The sequence below is a fragment of the Dermochelys coriacea genome, chromosome 6 (assembly GCF_009764565.3).
Source record: "Dermochelys coriacea isolate rDerCor1 chromosome 6, rDerCor1.pri.v4, whole genome shotgun sequence".
Taxonomy (NCBI): domain Eukaryota; kingdom Metazoa; phylum Chordata; order Testudines; family Dermochelyidae; genus Dermochelys; species Dermochelys coriacea.
The window spans coordinates 79817132-79844645 of record NC_050073.1 but is presented as its reverse complement, the minus strand read 5'-3'; the positions used below and the strand labels follow the sequence as shown (position 1 = coordinate 79844645).

At 38.3% G+C, this 27514-nt stretch overlaps 1 protein-coding gene across 1 annotated transcript in view; it reads right to left on the bottom strand.

The window, feature by feature from the left end:
• Positions 1-27514, bottom strand: part of AKAP6 (A-kinase anchoring protein 6) — a 391946-nt gene that overhangs the window by 75803 nt on the left and 288629 nt on the right. The window contains 1 exon segment of the mRNA XM_038407981.2: positions 189-335. Coding sequence (XP_038263909.1) covers positions 189-335 — 147 coding nt within the window.

Below are 27514 nucleotides of genomic sequence, written 5' to 3'. Positions count from 1 at the left end.
AAAAAAATCAACTGAAGAAGAAAATACTAGGGTTTTTTTTATAATAGTATGAGTAGCTTGTTAGAAATGTATGTAGTGAATTGAAAGAGCAAGATATTTTTGCCTCAAATTAGAAATCAGACAGACAGCATACTTCAACAGACAAAAACGTACACATAACCCACAAACAGTAATAAAAATGCAAATACCCCAAGCAGTTCCCATTTTTCATTAATTGAATCCACTTTTTCAAGGAGATCATTTGGTAGCAAAACACCACTTTTCTTCAAAGCTTCAACCTTACTAAGCAGTTCCATCTTTTTCGGGTGCCTGATTGACATTTCTACATTATATCTCTAAAATGAGAAGAAAAAGATAACATTAGCTACAGTAAATTATTTTCTCTATTAAAATTCACCCTTAAAAATCAAAATGCTCAATTGTCATCCTGATCACTGAGCTTCCTTTTTTATATATCAAAACACACAACCTTATTAATGTGTCTTGGAAAGGATTTATCCATAGGATTTCAGATGCACAGTGAACAGGTGGTTTGTATGGGTGGAGTTTAAGTGAGAAAAGTTGGCAACTGATTGCCTACAACAAAATTAGACATATCTTCCAACAGTCTCTCATCTAGAACCTGATCTACCTTTGTGTCCCTGAAATCAAATGTTTTATTAAGATATGTTATTCCTATCAGAAATACTGAAGCATGACACTGAAACTAGGAAAATGAAAACAAGTATATTTCACATTGTTGTAAGCTTCCAGCACAACTTTTTTCTCTTGTTTGTCCTGTTGGGTTTGTCTCATATTTGGGCCTCAGGAAGTTGAGAGCTATGCAATTATGACATATGTTGACATCATATTTTAACCACGCTAAAAGTTATTAATATCTTATTTCAATAAAATTTTAATGACTAGATTTTTGTTGAAGCACTCTTTTAGTAGCACTAAAATGGTGGCACAAATAAGAACAGCAACAATTCTCACACTGTTCAAATGCTTCTTCAGCCTACAACTGCTCTTTATTTCCAGTGTGATTATTTACCTTTTTAAAAAGAAGATGGAAAATAAGGATAAAGAGAAGTTTAACAAACATTTTACAAAATTACTTTAAAGTGAATCGCTAAATATTTCAGTTGGCTACTTCTTATATTTTTCACAAAAGGACATACAGGCATCTGCATAACATATTGGTAAGTAAATCTCTTTAAAACATGTGTTCTGCTAGAGCTGAGTTAGTATTATATATGATGGTTACTACAATGATTAATTATGTTTTAGTGGACTGCAGAGTAAATCAGAAAATACAACACACACTCTTACATAAAAGCACATTTGTTGAAATGGGACTTATATTGCCAAAAAATGCACCTTTTATTCAGCAAAGGGAATACAGCACATTTTCCCAAACAAGTGTTTAGAAAACCTACATAAATTATGCATAGCTATTAGCAAACTGCATCCTCAACATTAAGCTTTAAAGTCAGCCAAGAAAGCTACTACAGTATCTCTTACCCAAAATATCTGGCCTAAGTATAACAAAATTAAACGAGAATAAAGAATGTTTAAAACATGGGTGTTTTTGCCAAATCCAAGAACATGTACTGTAGCAAAACAAAACAAAAAACAATTGGAGGCAGCTTAAAGAAAATAAGAAACGTGTGAAATCACTGTTTCAGCTAACAGGTCCTCAGCATTTCCATGCATATGTTTGCATATTGTTAGTTTCATATTTTAATCTTCCATTTACACAACACATGCACATCATTTGTATTATGTAAACTTCACAAAATATTAGTCATTTGTGGATCACGGAGCAAAATCTTTTAAATGAGGTGATTTAAAGCATTTCACATTATAAATGAACACTGATCAGGTGTCTGCGTATCCAAAATTGCATGAATATTCATAGTAAATACCAAGGAATTGTTTAAAATTTATAAAGAACTTGTCTTCTGATAAATGGAAAACAGACTGTGCTTTCTAAAAATGCATGATAACAGGAGGCAATTGGGTTTTGCATCAAGGAATTGCATCAACCCCAGATAACCCAGTTTCATTGGACTAAAATGTTCAACAAGTATCCTTCTTGGCCCTATATTATTGCCTTTTCAACAAGAATGGTGACTAGAGGAGATTACAATCTGCTTTATGTAATCTGATTTCTATTTAACGATGATATAGCTGAAAAGGATTTGCATAATTATTTCCATAAGTACACGTAATATCAAGGGGAATCCATAGTTGTTTACAGCTAGGCACTGAAATCCAGTTTAGCTAGGAAATCCAGTACATATTACTCCTTTTCTTTTTCCAAGTGAATTAATAGACTAAGGGAGTCCTCTCGCTGTGTGACACTGGTGCGGACTTTGTTAGTTAACACTTTTCACCTGAGATTGACTGATTTGGTTGTTGTTGTCTGAACTAGATTTTGGTTATGCTTCTGGGCAGTATAAAATCAATGACAAAAAGATACAGGTTTCATAACAATAATGTTCATGTTAACAAAAAACTAAGACATTTCATGTAATTTTGGACTAGATAAAATAATTCTGCAATGTAGCATAGCATGAATCGTTTCTATGACAGATGTTATAAAAGGCTATTAAAAAATAAACAAACTAGACTTTATGTATGCTTTCTGTCTGTCACCATGTAACCTACTGTATACAAAGCATGACAAAAGATTATGATTGATAGAGAATGCATTATACAGTAACAGTAAAAGATGAAAGAATTCAGTTAATTATTAGATGTATTGGTATGTGAGTGAAAGTCAGTATTGTTTCACTTATGAAAATTAAAGTGAAGTGTTTATTTTAATTTAAGGAAAGAGCTTAATGTACAGCAGGTACAGTTTAGGGACTGATAGCACTAGATGCTATTGCTAATGCTTTTTTTTTAATCCATTAAACACCTACACTCTAAGCAGTTGCATGGCAAAATTAGCTACCAGCTCTATCAGTGCTGCACAACCCTAGTCTAGGAGGACTACTTTATCCTGTGGTGAGAAGATAATTTAATCTTCATATTCATTCTAGCTGCGGCATTAAGTGAGCAAAGGCTGCTCCATTGTGACAGTCTTTGAATGCTATGATATAGATTACTTTTCAATAGCCAAAAATGAGATTAAGAAAGTTGAAGTCACAGGATTTCTCGCAGTGGCTGCAATAAATAAATGACTAATATTTAATTTTCCACAGCACTTGCCCCACCAAACTTAAAAAAAATACACACTGAAATACTGTCAAGTACTTACAGCATGATTAGCTGTGTGTATGTGTGCATGCATGGCTGGTTTTGTGTTAATGAATCCACCCAGTAGAAATAACAAGCATTGGTATCTATGTTTATAGGAGTTTTAAAAAAATCACTAAAGAGATTATCCATTAAGATGCTTGGCAAATTCATATTATAGGTGGCTACTTTTTTAAAACCAAAAGTACCTGAATTCCAAAACAAAGGAAGTAAGTGATTTCTGTCAGAAAGAAATATTCTATGAAATCTAGGAAGACTTGATTGAGGACCCCTCCCCCTTTTTGACACTTATGTTAAGGGATACTTTACATATATAGATATAGATATAGATATAAAAATAATTGTGTTTGTGTGTGGAAAATCACACCCGAAAATTCTGCCCAAATGGAGACTGGAACAATGCCTTGTAACAGTGTTAATTGTCACCATGGAAACCAGAAGAATAAGCCATTTTGAAACTGGTATAGAAGGCACACATTGAGCAACTCAAGCATTTTTCAGCCTCCCTCAGTGTTAAGGAACAAGATGCCTAGTCACCGAGAGGTCAGAGAAAGAAATCATCATGAAAGGTTTGTAGATGTGCACTGTCTGTAGATGTGCACTGGTAAATAATAAAAAAAAAATCTGTATACCGTTAACAACGCTGTAAGACTGCATACTGCATCTTTCAGAAAGAGAAACATCACAAAAAGATGATAAGGGCTGGGGTACAGATTCCACCCCTAAAGCAAAACTTTAGGGCAATATTATGTGAACCTTGCCCCTAAAGCTCCCTGGGAATTCTGTTGTTGTAATAAAACTTCAGAAGAGGAAAGAAAATAGGCTGCATGATGGAATTTAAAATAATGCCCTAAAAGCACACAGAGAGATTAAGACATCCATTGTAAGACTTTTGTATGGTGCTTCTGTTGGTTATAGTGAAAAGAGACTAGACATACTGAACACACAGTGGAGCTATGGCTACGAAGTACAGAAGAATTAAGCCAGTGAAATTTCTCAGTTATTGGAATAAGGTTACACAATTTGTAGAACTTCTACATTCCATCATTCATATTCTCCAAAATGCAACTTTAACTTTCTTTTAATGACACGACATAGTATATGATTGAGATCAAGATTAAGTGATCTGCAATTTTATTTGTACCTGAATTATATTTTACAAGTTTATAAAACTGCAGTGATGCAGTTGCTACAGATACACACACCTACATATACATAAATGGTGCATCTACATACATACATGCATGCAAAAAAGTTGTATACAGTCCATGTCAGTACATGTAAAAACGCTTTTTGGACACATTCGCTAAAATATACATGAAATATACTTGCATATATGTATATTCATGCAGATATACAGATATGTGTCTATCATCTCTCTGCACACACTCACATTGTGCTTTCTGGATAATGTTTGCACTCTTCATGCGAGGCTTCATGGTGGCCCCTTAGGAAACCCCATGCCTAATGCCATTCAGTGATGAACAAAGACTCTCTTTATTCTAAAGTCCAGGGTCCAAAGCTCAGCTGTATACAAGCAAAGTGACGGAATCTGCTAGAGGCCAGCCTACCCTTCACAACAGCTCTTAATGCTTCCACCTTTTGTCACAATATCAATGTGGGACATTTTACAAACTGTCCAGAAGCTTGGTTATATTTCATATGCAACCATTACAACTAGAACCTCTGGACAAGATTCAAGACCTTGGTTGAGTGTTCTGTCTAGACAAACAGCAGTCGTTATTTCTTGCAAACTGCTTGTGTTTTACTATTAGCAATTTATGGCAAATAATTGCACAGGGAAATTATAAAGACTCCTACAATTGTCCTTGTAAATTAATAATAGGTTTTCTTGATTGGGATAAATTTGCTGCTGAGCCTTTCGAAAAATTAAAAAGTGCAATGTCATTTAAAATTGCCAGAACTCTCACAGCAAATTACATCTGAGGTTAAGAATCAGTTTTTTCTCTTCTAGCTTATTTCATATCCATGATCTGGAAATCATATTACGTTGGCCATGTATTGTTAATTGGACATAGATTGCATTATCTTTAATATAAATCAAACTACAAATATTAAAATGAATTGCAAATTCTCTAATAGAAGATCATAAAACAATCTTTTTTTAAAGTCTCTCCCATTAATAATTTAATTCCAATTATATCACTCAGAAAACTCAAGGAGGAGACTGGTAACTTATTTCCATTCACTCTTCTTTTTTAAATATATATATTAATGCACATAGTATTATTTATAAATAGACACACACAAAACAAATCTTAATACTTCAGTACTGCACAATCCCCCTCCTCCCAAAACTGAAACAAAATCTAAACAAACACGCTGCATTTTTTGTTTTAAAATATAGGAAATCTGGATTTTACTTCTGTTTTTCACATTCATCTTTCCAGCAGCAAGCAAAATAAATCAATTGAAGAAAAGGCTTAGTAAATTAGTAACTAAATTTTGTGCACAATAAAAAAATATGCAATTGGTACCCATTGTTCTGCTTTTCTGAAGGAAGGTGATCCCAACCACTGAAATTTTACTATAAATGTAATATATTTTTGAAGACTTTGCATGCCCTTTAACGAGTTTATATTAAATATTTAATACTGTTTAGGGCATATCCACTACTACCAAAAACAGTTATATTCCCAGCAGTCCCACTGTTTCAGGCAGAGGGCTTGATTGATCCTCCTAGCCTGAATTGAGTAGAATGAAAAGAAGCAGTTGGAAAATAGCTGCAATCATTTAATGCAGATGACCTCTGACAGGCTCACAGCTCTTCTATCTGAACAGAAATTTGCATGGGGTCTCTGTGCAGAGGAACAATGTAACCTAAATGGTAGACAATCTTTATTCTAATGAAGTGGGTGTCAAGGTCAATGTAAAACTGCAATGATAAATGGTGCACCACTAGACAAGAGAAGTTGCATAGGCACTGTAGTGTTTTCACATTAATTGAAGGCTGAAATGCACTGAGTGAAAGTACAAGATTCTTTTCACCATAATGTGTTAATGCACAAATGTTTAAATGTTTTCTTCAAGCCTCTAGCCTGTTGACACAGAAATCTTACCGAAAAAAAAGTTGGCCAATAACCAGAAAAATAGAAGGTTTTATTAGGTTGTCCTATTTCTAGAATCCCTAACAACTTCAACAATCTACTCAGAGTGCCAAAAGAATAACAAGTCTCCAGACACCTAATGTAATTCCCATGATCCTTTTCCTATTTAGGAGATCTGTCTCTAATTAGTTCCAAACAAGCAACTCTTTAGACAACTCTTCATTAGATACCATTCCCAGTGAACTAACTATAAGAAAAAAAGTCATGCTCCAATATTATTATTTCCTAGGTTTTAAGTATTTTTAGTATACAGTTAACATAGCCAGGTGTACTTTGTTCTGCATAAGAACTAGACCAGTAAAACTGGGTTTTGTAATGCAAAAAGTTGTGTGTCTAGAGTGGGGACTGAACTACAATCCGTTATCGTGGCTTTGTCAAAATTGCAATACAGCTATAATTATGGCACTTCATCAGTCGATCAAGTAATTTGTAGAAGGCAGTACATTTTGTCTTATAAAAATGAGGAGGACAGTAAGCTGCTTTTAAAATCCTGAGCTGCTTAAGCCTGTTAAGGGTATATTGTTTGCTAATACTCTCATTAGCAACCAAGCATTTTAACTTCATCAATTAAACAGAAAATGGCGTTGCACTATTAGTTTCACAATATGCTAAACTACAGATTTTAGAAAATATATTTCCAACTGCAAGTCACAAAATGAATTTCAAAACTGTTTTTGTGTACATACATATACACTCTCTGTGTGTGTGTGTGTGTGTGTTGAAAGTCTCAGTTATGTTTCTCAAGGTAATCAATTTTATGAGAACTTGCATGTATGTGCAAGCACTCCCGCATGCATGCACACACATACACACACACACACACTTAAAAATTCTCAGGTTCCATAAAGATTGAGTTTAGAGCCCTTTACTCACTTCTTCACACTAGTGAGCACTTACTCATATAAGTAGTCCCTAATTGAAGTCAGTAGGCTACTCCTGTGAGTAACTAACTGCTCAGCAGCATGATTAATGGATTCATGATCTAGCCCATAGATTGTGAATATTTCTCAATCTTCAGAATACTAAGATCTCCTGTACAAATAGATTTTAATAATACAATTACAGTTACTAGACAAGGAGCTATAGCCTGTCACTAATTAAAGTATCTGTAGTACTTTCAGTAACTGGAAGACTGGTAATGGAATTTACTGTACAATGCCATTGCTATTTTACAGCTTCGATGTGAAAGAGAATTTTCCATACAGAAATTAGTTTTCCTGATATTGCAATTCAGAGAATAAACTCCAATGGAAAAAAAAGTATAGTGAAAGAAAAAATGTTACTGATGAAACTGTTTAAAAAACTGTACAGCTTCATCTGTGTGTGATTTGTCAGGTCTGAAGCTTTGACGTGCCCAAGGGGCAGACCCCAGCGGGGAGTAGGCTGCAGAGCTAAATAGCTGTGAAAGAAGTCTTAATGTAGGATGGAATTCAAACTAACCTTGACATGACCTCAGGAAAAATATGCAAAAAGTAAAATGAATGCACTCTGCAAGATACATCCTAATTTTATGGCCAAGCTGGTTAGTTTCACAAACATAACTAGGACTTTAAAAGAAAAATAAAATATAAGAAAAAGGGGAAACTTAGAAATTCAGAGTAAAAACTTAAGTAGGCATGGTGTATTATTGTGGAGGCATGTGAACCATTTGGAAACAATCCAAATAAAAACCAACACTGAACAATATTGTTGTCAGCCTGTCTATTCAGGAAAATTGTTTTTTTAGGTTGAATATAAATGACACAAAGCCAAGATTACATCATTGCATTACAAAGTCTGTTGTGGCTTTTAGCTGAACAAGCCCATGGATCTATTGGTTGATAGCAGTAATTCAGTAAGGAGGTTTTAGTTCCACGTCCCCCCTTCCCCCAGCTTCATTACTATAAATACAGAGAATTTTTGTTTTAAAAAATGGATGGCTTTTTTTTTAAACTGCATACCTGATTTTGGTCTGGTCTGATACAAACAATAACATTTTAATAGATACATTAAGTCTTGATTTAGCTTTATTATACATTTTTCCTATTTTACTCAGTGTTCAGCTAAGCAGGAAGACATCTACCCTAGTACAGCAGCCAAGAACTGGCTAATTCACTAGATATATGGAAATATTAATTGAGTGTCAACTTGTGTTGAAATTCAATCCCATTACCTTCCAGAATGCAATTTTGTAGCAATACCAGTTATTTACTACACTATTAATCAGATTTTAAACATAATTAAATTCCTAAGAACATATAGCCAAAATACCATCGTTTGAATTCCTACAGCCGGGGTAATCAGGGTATGAGATTCCATTAGATGCATACATGTACGGCCCATCTACAAAGCCAAATAAACCATATCAGAGGATTGTGTTAGAACACAGTTCCATAATATGGTAATAACACTTTTCCACCCATCTGTATAAGACAGATCAAACAGTGTTATAATACAATTGGTGAATTTCCAGTCATAACACAGTCATCGAAGCTGGTAAATTTGACTGTTTAGACAGGCCCTTTGGGTAGATCTGCAGGGAGGAATTTGTGAAATTCTCCCTCTGTTGCTAGCACCTTTGCACCAGTGCTAGCACCATAGTAGACTGGCCACTGGAATTTTTCCTACTGTGTTTTTCCACCCTAGCTTAGTCTTCCACCATTGTGTAGATGAGATCTAGGGAATCCATTTGAACAGTCATGTTTATTGTGTCATGGGTCTGTGTTATGACTGGAAATGTATCAACTGTATTATAACACTGTTAACAGATAGGACTAAAGATTGTTATAACCCTGTTATGGAACTGTGTGCAGCAGTTTCTAAACCAGATCTCAATTTTAAATTATTTAGTGGCACAAAGAAGTTTTTCTGTAAGAGAAATAAGAAAATCAGTGAGCTCCTCAGGATTTTGGATTAACAGGTATACATCTTCACTGGAATAATTTCAGAGTCAGGGCATGCCAAACACATTGCATGGTTAATGTTTAGCTCATCAGTAACAGGAAACCTACTTCACTGTGAAGAAATGTTTAGGCCTGGGAGCACAATGTTCAAGATGCAACTGTTACATACTGGATGCTCAAAACCACTAGTCAAAGAAAGACTTAAAATAGTGTCTCTCTAACCAAATCTAGCAGAGCCCTATGCTTACAAATAAAAAGATACCAATATAACATCAGGGGGTTTGACAGAAACTCACAAAGAAAGAAATTATGAACTGAGGATCTCACTTCATCCTCCGTTCACCTGGCTTTGCCTACGTTTTGCAGCAGACATGATACACAGATCAGACCTTCTCTAAAAGCACCAAAGGTTTAATTCCAAATTCATATACTTTTGTCGTACTGTATCACAACCATTTTTCTATTTTGATACAGATGTTCTTGTGTAGTTAATTCCCTTTGTATTTTTCACGAATGTCCTGAAGTCTTTACTCAGTCATTACTCAGGAGGTCACTAAGAGTTTTCAGTGAGTGAGGACTGATTAAAAACAGGGATGGATTACCCTTTCCTGTGGTAAAACACATAGGAGAACATCTCTGTGTACTTTCCCTCCCAGAGTTGGTCCCAAACTGTTCCCTCAAATGGGGAAGAAGGATTTCCCTAATGCAGAATGCACTGAGGCTCCAAATCTGTAGAATCCCCAGACGTATGTATGGGTCTTGAAGTAGCCACAGGAGACCAGGGAAATCCATGAAAGTGTTCATGGTGGCTTCTAGGGCCCGATTTAGGGGCTGGTGACTCAGTTGACCACCTCTGGGCTGGGTTTGAGGGACACTGAGCTTGGGATGCTGTAAAGTACTCGAAAGTTTAACAAATGGAGGGGGGACACCATTTGGTCTAGGGCCAGCCCTGTTGGTTCCCTCCTCCCACCACTTAATGACAGCATAGCTCCAATGAAACCATGCTGTTATGGACAGCTTCTGGTTACAGCTGTTCTGGTGGACTGTGGGGAAAGAAATAAAGCATTGGGCTGTATTACCATTCCTGGAATCTTTGCAGGCCAATTAGTGATAACGTGAATCCCACCAGCCCTATCATTGTCACTAACCAAAGAAAGGCTCTTTGTTTGGCCTGCTCAGTCCTACTCCCTCTGCCCCTGTGGATACTGACCATATGAACAGTCCTCTGTGGGGTCTAGGGTGACAGTATCATGGGAGTGTCTGAATGCTCCTATATGGGAGAACTGAAATCCACATTACATATTCCCTATGTGCACAGATCTTGGGGACACAATTGGACTGTGAGTGAGGATTTCTAGACTTGGTCCAATGTTAATATGAAAAAGCTCTTCCTTTATTATAAACCTACCTTCCTGCTGCTTCCAAACTAAATAAAGGCTAATAGTTTCAGTACTGTGCTCCGGTTTGCTTCTTGTGTTATGTCAAGTGTTGGCACACCTCAGTGGATCCACTGTTCTTCCAAAAGCATCTTCAGTGAATATATATGGCTCATTGGCATAATACAGCATAATTTTTCTAATTGTAATGTCATTATGATGTACCATTTCAATGCTGATTTAATACCACATCAATTCAGACTTACGATGTTATGTAATTAAAATGTAATATCTTCCCTGGTATACAGTACACATTGAAAATGTTTTGAAATGTAATAATGTCGATACCTAGTAGCCAATTTTCTAATACAAATCAGAGATGATGTTAACAAAAATTCTTAAACACCCCGATGTCATCATTTGCATCAGTAAAGTGCATATTGTGAGTTAATGTACTAATAGGTATGTAAAATGTAATTTAAAAATTGTCAAAAGGTCCATATTTGGCTTTTTCACCTTTTTATGTAAATCATAGTTGAATTGTTTTCAACCATTTTTGATACGAAAAGAAAAAAAATTCTCCTGGATTGAGACTTTATTTTTATGGTCAAATTACAAACATCTTAAAAAAAGGTCACTTTTATATTGGAAACGCTGATGCAGCCTAAAATATGGTTGCGTGTATGGGACAGAAGGAACTATTTAAAAAATATTTTTAGCATCAGGAGATTCTAAATTTGTTTAAATCTGGACTATTTTTTTTTTTTACAATTGCAAGTAATGATAACAACATGCAGAAATGTTAAGGCTAAATGTACAGTGTCAAAATAGATTGAATCTCTCTAAAAACTGGAAATTTGGGCTATTTAAACATAATCCAGATGTTTGGCTTTCATTCACATTTCAAGGAGGAGAAAAATTATATGAAACAAAATTCATACATGCACATTTCATTAGTGCCATTTCTATCACTGAATTAAAAGCTCTTCCATGTGCTTTCTCAAATCAGATAATGGTTTAAATTAAAGGAGTTGCCAATAAATTGTTCACCTCACAAATGTCATTGAATTGTTTTCATATGGGAAAAAACAGTTTAACTCTTGTGTTAAAAATTCTGATAATCATTTTCTTCTTAATGCTATCAAGTATAATAGATGGTGGAACATCTCATTCTAAACAAACTAAGTGAACCAAGATAAGTAGGCAAGATCAGGACCCAGGACTCTCCTACTGCAGTAGCAGGTATATATTTTCAGACAGACATATCCTGATGAAATTATGAACACTTTGGTATAGATGCATTCCCTCCCCACTGATAATTAACAGGGTCACATAAATCCAGATTTTTAAAGAGTTGTTGTAGCTATGTTGGTCCCAGGATATGAGAGCGCCAAGGTGGATGAGTTGATATCTTTTACGGGACCTGAAGAACAGCTTTGTGGAACTTGAAATTTTGTCTCTTTCAGAAAGAGATGTTGGTCTAGTAAAAGATTTTACCTTATTCACCTTGTCTCACTCAATTTTTTAAAAAACTATTTAGGTGTTGCTGCTCTCAGCACTGCAATGTCTAACTCAGGGTTTCTCACACTTCATTGCACTGCGACCCCCTTCTGACAACAAAAGTTACTACAAGACCCTGGGAAGAGGGGCCAAAGCCCGAGCCATGCCACGGGGGAGGGGAGACAAAGCCAAAGCCCGAGCCCCCCCCACCCTGGGGCGAGGGCACGCCAAAGCTTGAGGACTTCAGCCCTGGGCGGTGGGGCTCAGACTTTGGCTTCAGTCCCAGCAAGTCTAATGCCAGCCCTAGCGACCCTGTTAAAACGAGGTCACCACCCATTTTGGGATCCCAACCCACAGTTTGAGAACTGCTGGTCTAAATGCTTTAGGGACCTAAATTTCATTTTCAAAAGTAATTTAGGACCTTATGAGCCAAATTCCCATTGAAAGCCAAAGGAATTAGGTATATAAGTGCCTAAATCACTTTGAAAATGAGATGTAGGCTCCTAAAGCAGTTAGGCATTGCAATACTGAATGCAGCAACACTTAAAACCTTTAAAAATCTGGGACATAAGCAGTTTTTTACTCAAGGTGAGCTCATGCTGTAGGAAATGTGACTTCCATGACGTGTTCTGTTTTTAGAAGACTAACCAGTAGTATCTTATTTGCAATACCGAACATTAGTTAAGGAGTGGTAGTACTGTGGCCATTGTATCTATAAAATACACTATCCACAATAAATTGTACAATTCTTGTAATCTTCAGTGTCTTAGAAATTGGGATTCAGAATCCACTTCTTACTAGGGTCTCTGATGGACTAGATGACCTCTCAAGGTCCCTTCCAGTCCTATGATTCTATGATTGATTCTATAATAAAGTGGTAACAGCTCCTCAAGGTAGGCAAGTTAGGAAAAGCTTAAGAAACAAACAAAATTAGGTAGAAATGCCCTTCACGTAGAATGGGCAAAACAAAGGAGAAGAAAAAGAGAAAAAGTTCTGATTTTGGTACCTACCCTCAGTTAAAAATGTATGCCTTATTCCAGTTTGAATTTGTCTAGCTTCAGTTTCCAGCTGTTTTATGTTGTTGTACTTTTGCCTATGGCTTAAACTGTTATGACTGGAAACCCTACAGAACATGGTGTTATTGCAGGAATCTGACATGAAACCAAACGTTTGGTGGTCTCAGATGAGTTTTGTTTTGAGTGTCTAGGCTTGTCAACTCATGTGAACCAAAATGGTCACACAAAAGCCTATGATCCTCAAACGTCCACATTTTGCATAACTCTGCAACTTCATTCTCTAATGCACCTAAATAGAGCTTGGGGCAGTGGTGAGAGGAGCTGATGGGGTACTAGTCACAATTCCCTGATTCTCAGCCACCACCTGTGGCATAAACTGAAGATGCATGAGGGCAGCTTTAACTTACACCAGTGGAGAATTAGGCATAGCAGAGCTTTGTTCCACCACCCCATTTCCTTGCCTTTCCCTGCCATGTCCCTCCACCTTACTTCTGGCATTTTCCCTACCTTCCGTTATGCTGGGAGGAGGTAATGGAGCTTGGTGGCAGTGGTAAAGATTCCCCCTATACAAAGGCATTTCCCCAGTGCAGATCTCTGGCCACTTTAGGTTTACTTTGTGAACTTTCAATGTTTGTCACAAAGTGAGGTTTGCAGACAAGTGACTCTGGGCCCCTAATGTTTCCAGTCCCTCTGCCGCATATCAGCTGTGTCAATGTTAGCCACACAGTGTTGTTTCTACACCTTCCTATTTGCAGGTGATGAATGATAATTCCAAACTCTGACTGGTTTGCATTTTAATTTTTGAAATCTACATAAAGAAATGGAAAAAGGTATATATTAAATTTTTGAGGAGGTATTTTTATCTTTAAGAAGGTCAGAAATGCATGAAGGTGCCAAAATTCTTTTGAAAACAACCTTTTGATAGGAAAAGTCAAGACAGAAAGGCTTGCAGTCAAATATTCTGAAGCGAGTTCAGGGAAGTTTGAATCTCCTTCAACCATATAGATCTCTAGGGAAGAAGGCTCAGAAGGGAATATGGAATTACAAAAAGAAAAGGAGTACTTGTGGCACCTTAGAGACTAACAAATTTATTTGAGCATAAGCTTTCGTGAGCTACAGCTCACTTCATTGGATGCATGCAGTGGAGCTGTAGCTCACGAAAGCTTATGCTCAAATAAATGTTAGTCTTTAAGGTGCCACAAGTACTCCTTTTCTTTTTGTGAATACAGACTAACACAGCTGCTACTCTGAAACCTATGGAATTACAGTGATTACTTGTAATTGAATTTTCTAGGAAAGACAGAATATAAATATGAACTTGTCCTTTACTGGCATCCCTTGAAGACCATTTTGGTCCTGCTTTTATGGACAGCTAAAGCCTATAGCCATACATGTCATCAGTGCTAGTGTGACAGCTCAAATACGAACCTGTAAGATATAGGTACTGTACTACAAGCTGTAGATTGGAAGCAAGTTGTCTGATGTCAACAATCAATCAACTTTCAATGGATATTTCTACCCAGTAGTGTTTCTCTGTTACTCTTTGCTGGGTATTCAGTTATTCTATATGGAGAAGGGAAAAGAAAGCTTTAAGGGACAATGGGGGGGGGGAGGAGGAAAGGAGAAAGTGGACCCCATCGTTCCTTTAATTGATTACTCACATTTTTCAAAATGGACATTTTGTTAAAAACGTCAGGAAAAATAAGCAACTCCTATTATTAAGATGATACATGCTTCCTGAATAGTTATTGCACTGTGCTAATGCCTGAGTAAAGTTGCTTTTTTTAACCACCATTAAGTTTCCTTTCTAGATCAACAACCATTTTACACTTATTAATTATACTAAAGGAAAACAACAGAGTTCTTTGTATTTTTGAATTTATTAGAATGTTTGGTCAAAGGTCCAATCTATATTTTAAATATTTTAGATTCTTCCACTAACTGTTATAGTACATTGCTCTATAACTTAAGTTTAAATAAATTTAAGCAATGAATACATATTTCAGAATGGCTCAGAGTGCCTTTATACATTGACAGTCTACACTAGCACAACATTAACCCTATTAAATATAATTCTTCCAGCTCATTGGTGATTGACATTAGATACTGACATTTGAAGAATTGCCATTATATTGATTTTATTCTTTGCCTCTTCAATAATGTGTTGAAGAAATAGCAGTGGCAGAAGTTAACTGTCCTTTGGTAAATCCATGCAAAAAACTTTAAGGACATTACATATGTTTTTAATTTTGCAACCATTCACAGTAAACGCTGAAAAGTCCCATTACTGTGAATACATTTACATTTGATCAGTAAAACATAAAATGCAGAGTTAACAAATTCCACACTGTCATATCCACAATACCATGCCATATAACAAAAGCAGTTTTAATAAATATTGTTATGTGCACTTCTCAAGACCTGAGCCAGGATGTACAATGCACAATACAGTGTGGTGGGCCACCTGGTGGCCAAATGAACTAATTATACATTTAAAAGACAGAAAAGCAGACATTTGTGGAAAACAGATTAAGTAAAAGAACAAAACCCCAAAGATAATAAAGTAGAACCCTGTCGTTCGCCTACGTCAGAGTGTCAAGTATTGGCCACTGCTTGACGCACAATACCAAGCTTAGCAGACCAATATTTTGGGATGTGGTAAAACAAATATAGCCCTGATTTTGGCTGTACTGAGGCTACCTTGTCTCAGTCCACCAACACAAAGCTATTGTAAATACACTAGAGGATTCCTCAGGCTTAGGGGAATCATCTAGTGTTGTAAGGCCACCAGAGCAGCTCTTACACTACCGGCCAGAGGGAATGTGGACAAAGTAAAGAAGGGATGGCTGGGACCATCCTTTACAATGATGATCCATGATGCTGGGAAAGACCCTGGGGTAACTGGCAGCTGGCTGACAACAGAACAACCTGGAGACTTCTGTGTATTACCCAGAGGAACAGTCCAGTCACTGGCTGAATCCAAGATAGGGGCGGCACAAAGAGCCTTCAAACCACCTTCCTGTCCCCTCAGGTCATCATTTGTGTTTCTAGGAGCTTTTCCTTTGGGAAAACATTGTGTTCTATATCCTGAAGACATTCTTACACTGAGGAGCTATTGCAGTATTCTTTCATGACTTCTGTAATAATTGTTTATTTCACTGTCTGCTCTTGGGTTTATTTTAATTCTTTCCATCCTATTCTCTTTTCTATTTTTTTAAAATGAATTTACAATTTAAAAAAATTCTGTCTCCCCACGCCCACCAGTTTTCTCCCTAGCTTTGAGCTCATTCCGTATCCCTCCATTCACTTCCTTTCCTATCAAAACTTTTAATTCCCCATCTAAATTTCATAGGGCCTCTGCTGCTAGTACGGGGTGAGTCGTCTTCTGGAAAAGCCCACAGTTTACTGCTTCCCAGCTCAATGCAATCACATGCTGGAATCCCTGCTAGCAGGACCCAATTTAAATAAAGATAATTAAACAAAATATTTTGGGTGGTTTTGGATAGGATGTGGTGAACTTTGGAGAGAGTTTTTTATTGCATGTTTTGTCCCAAGTACAGAATCAACACAGAACTTTTAAATAATATAGAGCATCGTTCTGCACAGGATTGACATTGAACCCTATTATATTTTCTGCCCTAGGAAACTGCCTACTCTTAAAGATGGCTCTAGATATTGGACTGAGTTCTGCCCTTGCAGACTCATGCTGCCATTCTTGAAAAAGTTGATGAGTCCCCTCATATTAATAGCACTGCTGAGCCCTAAATACGTACTGAATTAGGAATATGTAGAAAGTTAGTGTTGGGCAAATCTTAAATACCTAAGAGAGAATAAAATTATTTAAAAACAACTACATTGTTTTTTTTAGTCTATTTTGTGTTTGTTTTTAAGACACATGTCTAATCTAACAGCACTGATACCAATAATTGAATTTTGTAGTTCCTGGCACCATTAAGAGTTATCTAAGATATTAAAAAGTTTCAGAAAAGAAGCAGCAAAATTTGAATTTGTGATGGAAAATGTTTTTTGTTTGACACACACAATCAAAGTACTGCCCTTATTGTTACAGAGAAGCAAAGGAGTGAGCTGGCCATTTCATGCAGGAACGCTTATGGGGGCCAGAGAAGTGGGAGATGTGCTGAGACATATTTTGCATCTCTTTTAAAAGGAGTAAGTACCCACACCAGCTATCACATGCTCCAGATGCAGAGTATTTGATGGTGACTGACCACACCTACTAATGATGAGATTGCATGGGGGCCATGGTAACCTGGTGGTTAGGAAATCCTGGCCTGGGGGCCCAGAACTCTTGTGTAATAAGTGGAAAACCCTTTTCTGCTGCTGCTGCATGTTTAAACTGTGAAGAAGATGTTCTGTGTCCTCTTACCCACTGGTGCATCCATGCTTTGCACAGCAGAATTTGGCCCAGAAAACACAAATCTCCCAGAATAAACCGAATGCAAACCCCCCTACTTCAGTGGGAATGTACTATTGTTAAAGATCGGACCACCAGTGGAATGGCTCTCCACTGTCCCCCTCTTGAAGACTCTAAAAGGTGAATAACTAAATCATGCCCTGCTTTGTGAAAATTTCCCTAAAATCCTGGAATGTGCATATTTTAAATCTAATGATAAACACAAAGCCCTGGCCTAGTATAAGTGGGAGTAACTCCATTGACTTCATGGACTTGCACTCTTTTACAGCTGGTCTGAATTTGGTATAAAGTGTCTGAAAATTAGGAAACTACAGGAACTTCTTTTGAGTTCACAACCTGTTAGACATTGGACGCCTTCACAGAATGGACTGAGAATTTGTTAGAATAAACTTTTGCATGGCTGTGCAATAATAATTATAGTATATAAATATTTAGAGTACAATGTAGCTCCAGTACATGCTTAGGGGCATACAGGCAATTTAAATAATAGTACATGCTGCTGTGTTCATCTGTGACTGGCAATGTTATGAGGATCTCTTCAGTATCTGAGAAACCTCCAAACATGGAAACTTGTAGGGATGAGAAAACTTCAAAAAGTTTGGAGGTTTGCTTTCGTCAAAATCAGCACCCAAAGGTTTAGGTAACTTATCTAGCTGAACCTCTTTTATTTGTAAAACTGGTCCAGAAATCTCATTAGAATAGGCTTGATACTGAGATTTTTGGTTCTTCTTGGACCAGAAATATTGTAAACACAACTTTTTTGATGGTACTTCAGCATTTCAGCTTCCAACTATGACCGAAATGATGACATCCAGAGGCATGACAAAAGGGAGGGAAAGAAATTAGTCACAACACTTTCAAACCATCAAAAAAGTTCTGGTTTGGTTCAAATTTTGGCCAAAATTGTTTGGTTCTATAGAAATCCATTTGACTCTTCATAATAACCTAGGATGCTAGTGCAGGAAGATTTATTTTATTACTTGTGTCTGTACCTCCTCATCAGAATACACAACCCTGTTTTGGGATGCATTGTGTTTAATGCTGGATAATAACATAAGAGGACAGCATATTTCTAAAACTAAATGGGGGCTCTTTGTTAAGAGAACTATTTACAGAGGTGCTGCAACTGCAGCTGGTATTCCAGTTATGTGCACACAGACTGGATTCCTGCAGCATCCTCCAAACTCCTTCAGTCTATGTGCTTCCCTCCAAGTTCCATGCAGGTTGTTACATTTTTCCTTTTAATAATCTTTGTTGTTGTGTCTCTTGTGCTAGCATTTGCTGACTTGCTGTGGCACTTGCTCCTTGAGACCTGGTCAGTGCTGGAGTATGAATAGTTTTAATGCATGTAGCATCCCAACCTGTTCAGTTCTTCGTTGGATTGCCTGGGACTCCCAGGAGAGATGCAAAGACATTGTAGTATGTTCATAGACTCTATTTCCTGTTCCACAGAACCATCTGAGTTGTACTCTGGAAGGGAAGTCCTGCTCAGTGTATCTGCTATCATAGTTACTACCCTGGTAGTACCTTATCCTCACTTCATAGTGCTTCAATCTCAATAATATGTGTTACAGTTGCTTGGGTGCACTCGGCACTGGCTTCTTCATGATGTTTTCTAATAGCTTGTGATCAGCCTGCACATCCACCTTGTGTCCAAAGGTGAAATGATGGATGCATTCTAATCCAAAGGGCACAGCTAGTAGCTCCATTTCTATCTAGCGTATCCCCTGCCTGCGTTTGTGAGGACTATAAACCAATGCTATGGGTTTCTGGCTTTGCATCAGGCCTGCTCCTAGGCTCCTTCTGAGGCACCCATTCTGTGGTTCTCGCTGCTCCAGAGGGTTGAAATACTTTAGAACCAGTGCCTTGCTTATTATTATCTTTACTCTTTCAAATATCTATCCTGGGCTGTCTTACAATTCCAACACTGCCTCATTGTGTGTCAGCTATCTCAAGTGTTCACAGGCTTCTGATAGGTGTGCACAGTATCTGAAAAGATGCTTGGTCATTCTATAAATTTCTAGACTCCCTTCACATCCTTTGGTTCGAGCATTTGCTTAATGGCTCTCAGTTTCTCAGAGTCTGGTCAGAAGTCCTCAGAAGTCAACAGATGTTCAATGTAGAGGACCTTAGTTCTCCTCAGCTTCAGCTTGTCTACATTCTGTCGAATATTCTGCTGTTGGCATCTGACTAGGAGTTGGGGTAGCTTGTTATCTTGGGCTTGGATTGCATCTTCCTTGACTGCTTCTTCTCCTCCAATAAGAATGTCATCATGTACAATCTTGACGTGTTGGAGTCCCTCTGCTGCTGGGTTCAGTTTACACTGGACCACCTCTAAGGCCTGACTGATGCACATAAACTTTCATTCGCAGCAGTACCTGCCAAAAGGCATGGCAAAGGTTGTTAGGTGATTGGATGGCTCATCTAGCTCAATATGCCAGAACGCATTCTTGACATCACAAATCATGAACACTTTTTCCCTAGATAAATCAAGTAGTATGTTCTCAATGGTTGATAACGGGTAGTCTTTTCACTGCTCTGTTAAGTGGTTTTGGGTCAATGCAGATCCTTAGTTTATCCAAAATTTTCTCACCGCTACTAGGCTGCTGATCTACTCCGTGCTAGTTTCAATAAGAGTAAAGCCCTGTTAGAATGCTGGACAGGGCCCATGGAGCCTGTTCGCTTCCTCTCTCACACTGGGGATATTCTGTTGCTGTCCTATGATCATTGCCTTGCTGTCCACAAAGTGGGTGGTACTCTTGTGTGTCAACTACTATAAATGCCAAGTGATAGAGGGTCATTTTGTGGGTTTCTTATTGGCAGCCCATTGGCCTCAGAATGGTTTTATTATACATCACCAGTACTTGGTCACATGTCTCCAGTCTAATATTGCTGCTTATCAGTGTTGCTGGGATTACATTGCAGCTGGTGCCACAATTCAGCTGGAATTGAATTGGTTGTTGATCATATAGCCTAGCTGCAAATATGGGAGTAGAATGGCTGGCATCCTTCTTCTACAGTGCATGTATATTGAGAGTGTTTGCATCTGCTAAAGTCACAATGCAGACATCCTCAATCACTGCATATGTTACTGCTTTTTTCTTCCTGGGGTAGCTGCGGCATTGGAACATAAAATGTCTCTTATTTCTCACACTGTTGCAGGATTGACTGTAGACTGGGCATTTTGTTTTTTACCTTTCATGGTGGTTTCCACAGATGTACACAGGACTATGATGCCTTCATTCTTGGTTGTTCTACCTTTGTCCTGCTACTTGGGTTTCTTTATCTTGAGCCTATGCACTTGCTCTGCACTAGTGGCTGTCACATACCACATGTTGGGTAATAACACGGGAAGACCCTATATTTGTAAAACTAAACTGGCTCTTTATTAAGAGAACTATTTTCAGTGATGCTGCTGCTAGCATTCAAGCCATGAACACAGAGACTGCCTTTCCGGTGCCTCTTCCAAACTCTTCCTTCATGCAACCTGTGTTCTTCCCTCCAATTTCCATGTGGGTTGCTACACGTTATGTGTAAGGATTCTATTATGGAACCAGGAATACTGAATTGTAGGTGAGTTAACTTCATCCATGGATGGATGGGAGAATTAAGGTTAAGTAGGCCCAATATATACCTAAGCTTCATGGCTCCTAGACAGATCCCTTCAAACACCTGAATGGTTCTTACACTTCCCTAGTGAGGCAGCCTAGCCAGCTCAAGCAGAAAGCCATCCCTTGCACCAGAATCTGCTGTTCTGTCTCTGATTCACTAAAGTGAAATCGAGCCCTCTAGGTCCCAAAACTTAAACTTCAATCCTCAGTCTGTGATCGCGGGTTTGTTACAATATATTATTATATTTTCACTTTATCATAATAATTTTCTGAATGTTGAGGAACAGCTGTTTGGCCATATTTACAAAAATGTTTCTACCATGTACATTCAAACTGAATCAGATATGCATATTAATTCAAATTTAATCATATATACATATTCATACATATTCACATATTTAGTGGTCAAATGATTTTTAATCTCTATGTACGAAGAAGACTGGTCATGTAAGAGACTAGAGGTGCTGATAGATGCTATGATGATTGCACTGTAAGTTCTGATTGTTGAAGAACAGAAGGGGTGAACAGAAGGGAAAAAATTAGGAAGGAAAGAAGAGCTAGGGAAGGAAAAACAGACGGGGAGAAAAGAGATTGCTTCTTTGTTACACTTTAAAAAAACATTACAATAGTTTTTTCACCCTCTTCCATCTCTGTTCCCAATATTCTCTCAATAAGCATGCACTTTGATCTTTTAATTTAAAAATAAATCAGATGGAGATTCCTAAAGTGGAAGCTGTTTTTTCTGAAGGGATGAGAATTGTACAAGTTTCGCAAAGAAAGCTTTTTTTTTCTTTTTTTACTGGGATCTTGAGTTAAGCATTAAAAAACAGACAGACTGCAAAGCAAAGAGTTTTAACATCTTCCAAGCTCAGTAACTCATGTTTCAGTCTCCCATCTCTTGTGGTCTCCTAATAACTAGAGTTCCTCAGTCCTCCAAAGGATCTTCAGAAAGTACAGGGGAATCAATGTCTAACATTCGAAAAAGTGCTTTTAATTTTTTGAAGAGGAAAGAAAACTCTTTTTGTCTTTCCTTATACAACACAAAGATGACAAAAAGGGCAAAACTGCTTTACCTATGCAATTTACTTTGAGAACAAAATTAAACTGGCTATTTCACTCGATCTGAGGCAGTTGATGATTCACTCCTTGGAGAAAACAATGAACTCTGACTTTTAATTTCTTAAGTTTGGGGGAAAAAATTGAACACAAAGATGATCTTATGGAGGTAGAACACTGTATTGGCCAGATGGTTCTACCCACCTCAGAATCATGGCTGGAAATCAGTCATATCACACATTACAAAGATTTAGAAGCCCTGAGAAATAGTTGAGCCACCACCTGAAAAACAGATCCATGCCACTCCTGGAGGGGAAAGGCCTGTAAAGAATAACAGAGTCTACTGCTCACAGGAATTATCAATGCCTCCTTCAGAGAAATGAGCCTCCAGCCTTCCTGAAAAACGGAAAGATCTGCCTGATCATCAGGAAGCAAATACTTGATGCAGAAAACCTCTTCAACTATTGCTCCATGTTCAGTCTCCCATTTCTAAGTGAAATCATTGAGAAAGTAATTACTATCAAGCTTTAACAATATGAGATTCAGGTCAGTATTCTGGATGCTTCACAGATGGGCTTCAAAGTGGGACACAGCATAAATATAGCCCTAGTAGCACTAAAAGAAGACCCTCTCATAGCAGTGGAGAGTCTGTATATGTCAATGCTCACACAACTCAATCTATCCTGCTTTCCACATAGTCGGTCACGATGCGTTGCAGGTCGGCCTTCGTGACGTAGCTGGAACACTGTAATGGTACCTATCATTCCTCTTCATCTGCTCGTCTTCCCCAAAAGCCCTCACTGCCATTCAGTCTAGGATCTGTCCTTACCTCACCTCCTTTTTGAATATTTACATGAGATCAACTGGTGAAGTGTCATGGACTTTGCTGCATATAAGTGTTGATGAAAGCTAGCTCTATATCACATTTTCAATAGGTGCTACCAACAACTTCACAAGGATGTTGCAATGCCCACAAGACATCATTACCTAGATAAACAAAAGTTGGATCAAACATGATCCACGCAAGGCTGAAGTAATGCTGGTCAGAAGGAGAAAAGCTTCAAAGAATCACTGGAAGACTATTCTCCATCAAATATACCTATTCCCAATTTATCAAAGTTGAGTGAAGCTTTTAGAATATGCTTTTTTTCAGTAAGCCTGGATGATCAGGCAGCATCAGTGGTAAAATAGATATATAATCCCAAGCAGAGATTCCCATAACCAGAGAAAGGAGAAGAGCAGAAGACTCCAGGAAATCCACTGAAGACCTTGTTGTAAATGTTTAATTTAACTGGTAAGTGCTTAGAAGTTATGCTCATGTGGGCTATACATAAATGAGACAGAGAGAAGAGAAAGTACTGTACTTTGCAGTGTCTTAGATTGTAGGCATGAACAAGCATGTGGTTTTCCTTTGGAACAGTATCCCAGAAGAACTGGTTTAGACCAGGGGTGGCCAACCTGAGCCTGGGAAGGAGCCAGAATTTACCAATGTACATTGCCAAAGTGCCACAGTAATAAGTCAGCAGCCCCCCATTAGCTCACCCCCGCCCACTCTCAGCACCTTCCGCCCACCAGCAGCCCCGCTGATCAGTGCCTCCCCATCCCTCCCTGCACTGCCCGATCAGCTGTTCTATGGCATTCAGGAGGCTCGGTGCGGGGGAGAGGGTGGAGCAAGGGCATGGAAGGCTCAGGGGAGGGGTGGGAAGGGGTGGAATGGGTGCAGGGCCTGTGGCAGAACCAGGGGTTGAGCAGTGAGCACCCCCCGGGGCACATTGGAAAGTTGGCGCCTGTAGCTCCAGCCCAGGAGTCGGTGCCTATACCAGGAGCCACATATTAACTTCTGAAGAGCTGAATGTGGCCCCGGAGCCACAGGTTGGCCACCCCTGGTTTAGACCATCATAAGAAAAGAGAGCCAAATGGTCAAACACATAACCGATGATCACTAGACTAAATTTTGTTATTGACAGTGAATAGGTCATATCCAAACTTCCATCTGAGATTGCAAGCAATGAAATAGGAGTTTTTCACATATTAGCTGGCTGCAAATCTTAAGACACACACATGATAGAATGTGTTCAGAATCTTGGGAATTCTGCGGCTAGCTGTGGATTTTGTAAGGGTAAAATATCAGCATAAAACCTTAAAATCCCCAACTGCGTCAGCCTCTCACTCATCACAGAAGTTGACATTGACGTGCCCCAGATTTCCAGGGGCCCTGCTACAGTTATTATTACAATTAGTAGTAAATGAAATGAAATGTTCAGAAGGAGAAGTTAGCACACAGCACTGTAGTGATTTTTTTATGGCATAAAATAACTGCTGTTTCTGTAATGTCAGACACAAATGCCTGGTCTGTCTAAGGAACTCAAATTCATGCTCTGTCTAAGGAATTTTTCAGGCGATTATAACTTGGCCATACACATTTGCTCTAAATTGAAACTTGGCATCCAATAAGGATTTTTGGACATATTTGTATGGGCATGTGTTAAGTGTACTGGCATCATGAGTGAATTAAGGTCCAAAGAATTTGTCTTAATCTAGCACAACTTCATGAAGAGGTATTTTGTTTGTTTCTTTCTTTCTTTAAAAAACTATTAAAATCCTTTTTTAAATATATAGCACTGCACAAAACCTGTTTGAGGAATATGATGGCTATGGCATAAAATAACAACCGGAAATTATTCTAGGACTAAATAGGGAGCTCAGAAAGCAGAAGTTCACACATTATATTATGGATATGGAATAAGATACTAGGAGGAATGCAATTAGAGTAGTAAGACAAATGAGTTTGGGATGTCTAGATTTATTTCTGGAAAATGAGGGAATTAGACAGCATAAGGTGAAAAGCAGGAAAGGTGTGATCAAGATTCATCAAAGAAGGTAAGGAATATTGGGCCATATGGCCTTTTTGTGCTCAAAATATGTCTAAATGTTTTTTCTATCCAAACATCCTCTCCACCAACCAACCAACCAACCAACCAACCAACCAACCAACCAACCAACCAAAGTTCAACGTTAAAACTACCACTCTATTCTTAACTCACCCTACTTTATTATATGAAGAGATCTCAAAAGAAATGTTTGATTTTACAATGCAAGGGTTGAACAGAGGCCTGAATGAAAGATGGAGAAATCAGCTTTGACTCTGGAATTTCTTTACTGTAATGGGCTGATCTCTCAGGCATTAGCATTATTCTATTAGAATTTTTATAAGTGAATTTCACATGAGAGTAAATATTTTTAAGAGTTCTGTGGGGATTTTTGTTAGGTGACTTCCACTGATTTTTTAAAGTTGAACAAATAAATCATACCCTGCTTTCTGAAAATCTCCCTAAAATCCTGGAATGTGCATAAATCTAACGATAAACACAAAGCCCTGGCCTAGTATAAGTGGGAGTAACTTCATGAACTTGACTTCATGGACTTGCGCTCTTTTACAGCTAGTCTGAATTTGGTGTAAAGTGACTGAAAATTAGGAAACTTCTTTTGAGTGCACAACATATTAGACATTGGAGGCCTTCATAGAATGGTCTGAGGATTTGTTAGAATAAACTTTTGCATGGCTTTGCAAAAATAATTATAGTATATAAATCTTTAGAGTATAATGTATCTCCAGTACATGCTTAGGGGCATAGAGGTGATTTAAGTGGCTGGATCAGACCACCAGTGGAATGGCCCCCACTGCCCCCCCCCTTGAAGATTCCCAGCACAGGAGTGAGGCTGGAGGGCTAGTGTACACTGGCTATTCTTAGCTGCATTAATGACGCCCAGGGCTGTGGGCATTTGAGTGCAGTTTAGACCAGCCTTGAGGCTTCTCTAAATTGTTTGGCTCCTGGACAGCCCCAGAATACAGGAAATTTGGAGGTGGCCTAAACCAGCTTTGTTTCCCCTTGCCTCAGGTTTTGTACAAAGAGAACTTTGGCTGGACCTGAAAATCAGGGTCATCTTATTAATATTATTTTCTTTAAGCATAAAATGTGCCTACAAGATCAAGAAATATGGCCTTCCTCCATTTTGGAATTCATTTTCAAAAGCATGCTGGGTTGAATGTGGGAAGAAACTCTTTTACTCTCATGAGATGTACCAGGGATTCTTTTGGAATAACTGGGGGCGGGCCCCAAAAGAATTCCTACACTGCTTTACTGCTTCTAGAAACATGTTTATGCATTCAAAATGGAAGCAGACAGGAATATAGTATTCTTCCTTTTGCATCCATACTTTATCCTTACTTTGATTATCGCGTCTACAGAATCACAATGTTTTGCTGTTGTAATTACTGGAACATTAAGGCCAAACATTTATCTACTTTAAATAAGACTTCTTGCCAGTAATAATTCTTCCTGCTACTTTATAAATTAAAATGTAAAATTTGCCATAGATGCTGAGCACTTTAATCACAGATAAGGCTGCAAGTCTGTCATGGAGGTCATGGAAGTGACGGATTCCGTGACTTTCTGGGACCCCCGTGAGTTCTGCAGCGGCTGGTGTGGCTGGCTTGGAGGCTGCCTGAGCTGCTTGAATGGCCTCTAGGCCAGCCGCAGCGGCTGCTTCTAGAGGAGTCTCGGGCCACTGCGCACCTTCCCCCCCAGAGCAGCAGCGGTGGTCTTGGGCCACAACTCCCTTCCTCCCCAGAGCACAAGTGGTGGTCCCAGGTCACATGCCACTGCCCCAGCAGCACCCCTGAGCTGCATACCCCCAACCGCCAGCTGTCCCAGAGCACCTGCAGCGCCTCTGGAATCCCCCCTCCAGCGCACCCAAAATTTAGTCAGGGGTATATAGTACAAGTCATGGACACGTCACAGGCTGTGAGTTTTTGTTTACTGCCCGTGACCTGCCCTTTTACTTTTACTAAAAATACGTTTACCCCATGACTAAATCTTAGCCTTAATCATAGAATAGTGTTAAAATATAGGCCTTGTCTTCATTGAAAAAATGAACTATTTTTACACTAGGTGTCAAAGTCGGCTTTCCCCAATCATCTTTCCTGTGGTGTTGAAATGAAAATGTTGGTGTGGAGAGTGTCAACGAAGTTCAACACAGTGTTATAAGTGTCTAGGATGCTTTGCTACAACAGGTATTGAACTCAGAATGCATCCGATGAAGTGAGCTATAGCTCACGAAAGCTTATGCTCAAATAAATTTGTTAGCCTCTAAGGTGCCACAAGTTACTCCTTTTCTTTTTTGCGAATACAGACTAACACGGCTGCTACTCTGAAACCTCCTATCACAGTGGGACAACTACTTTCAGGACAGCTTCAGTTGGG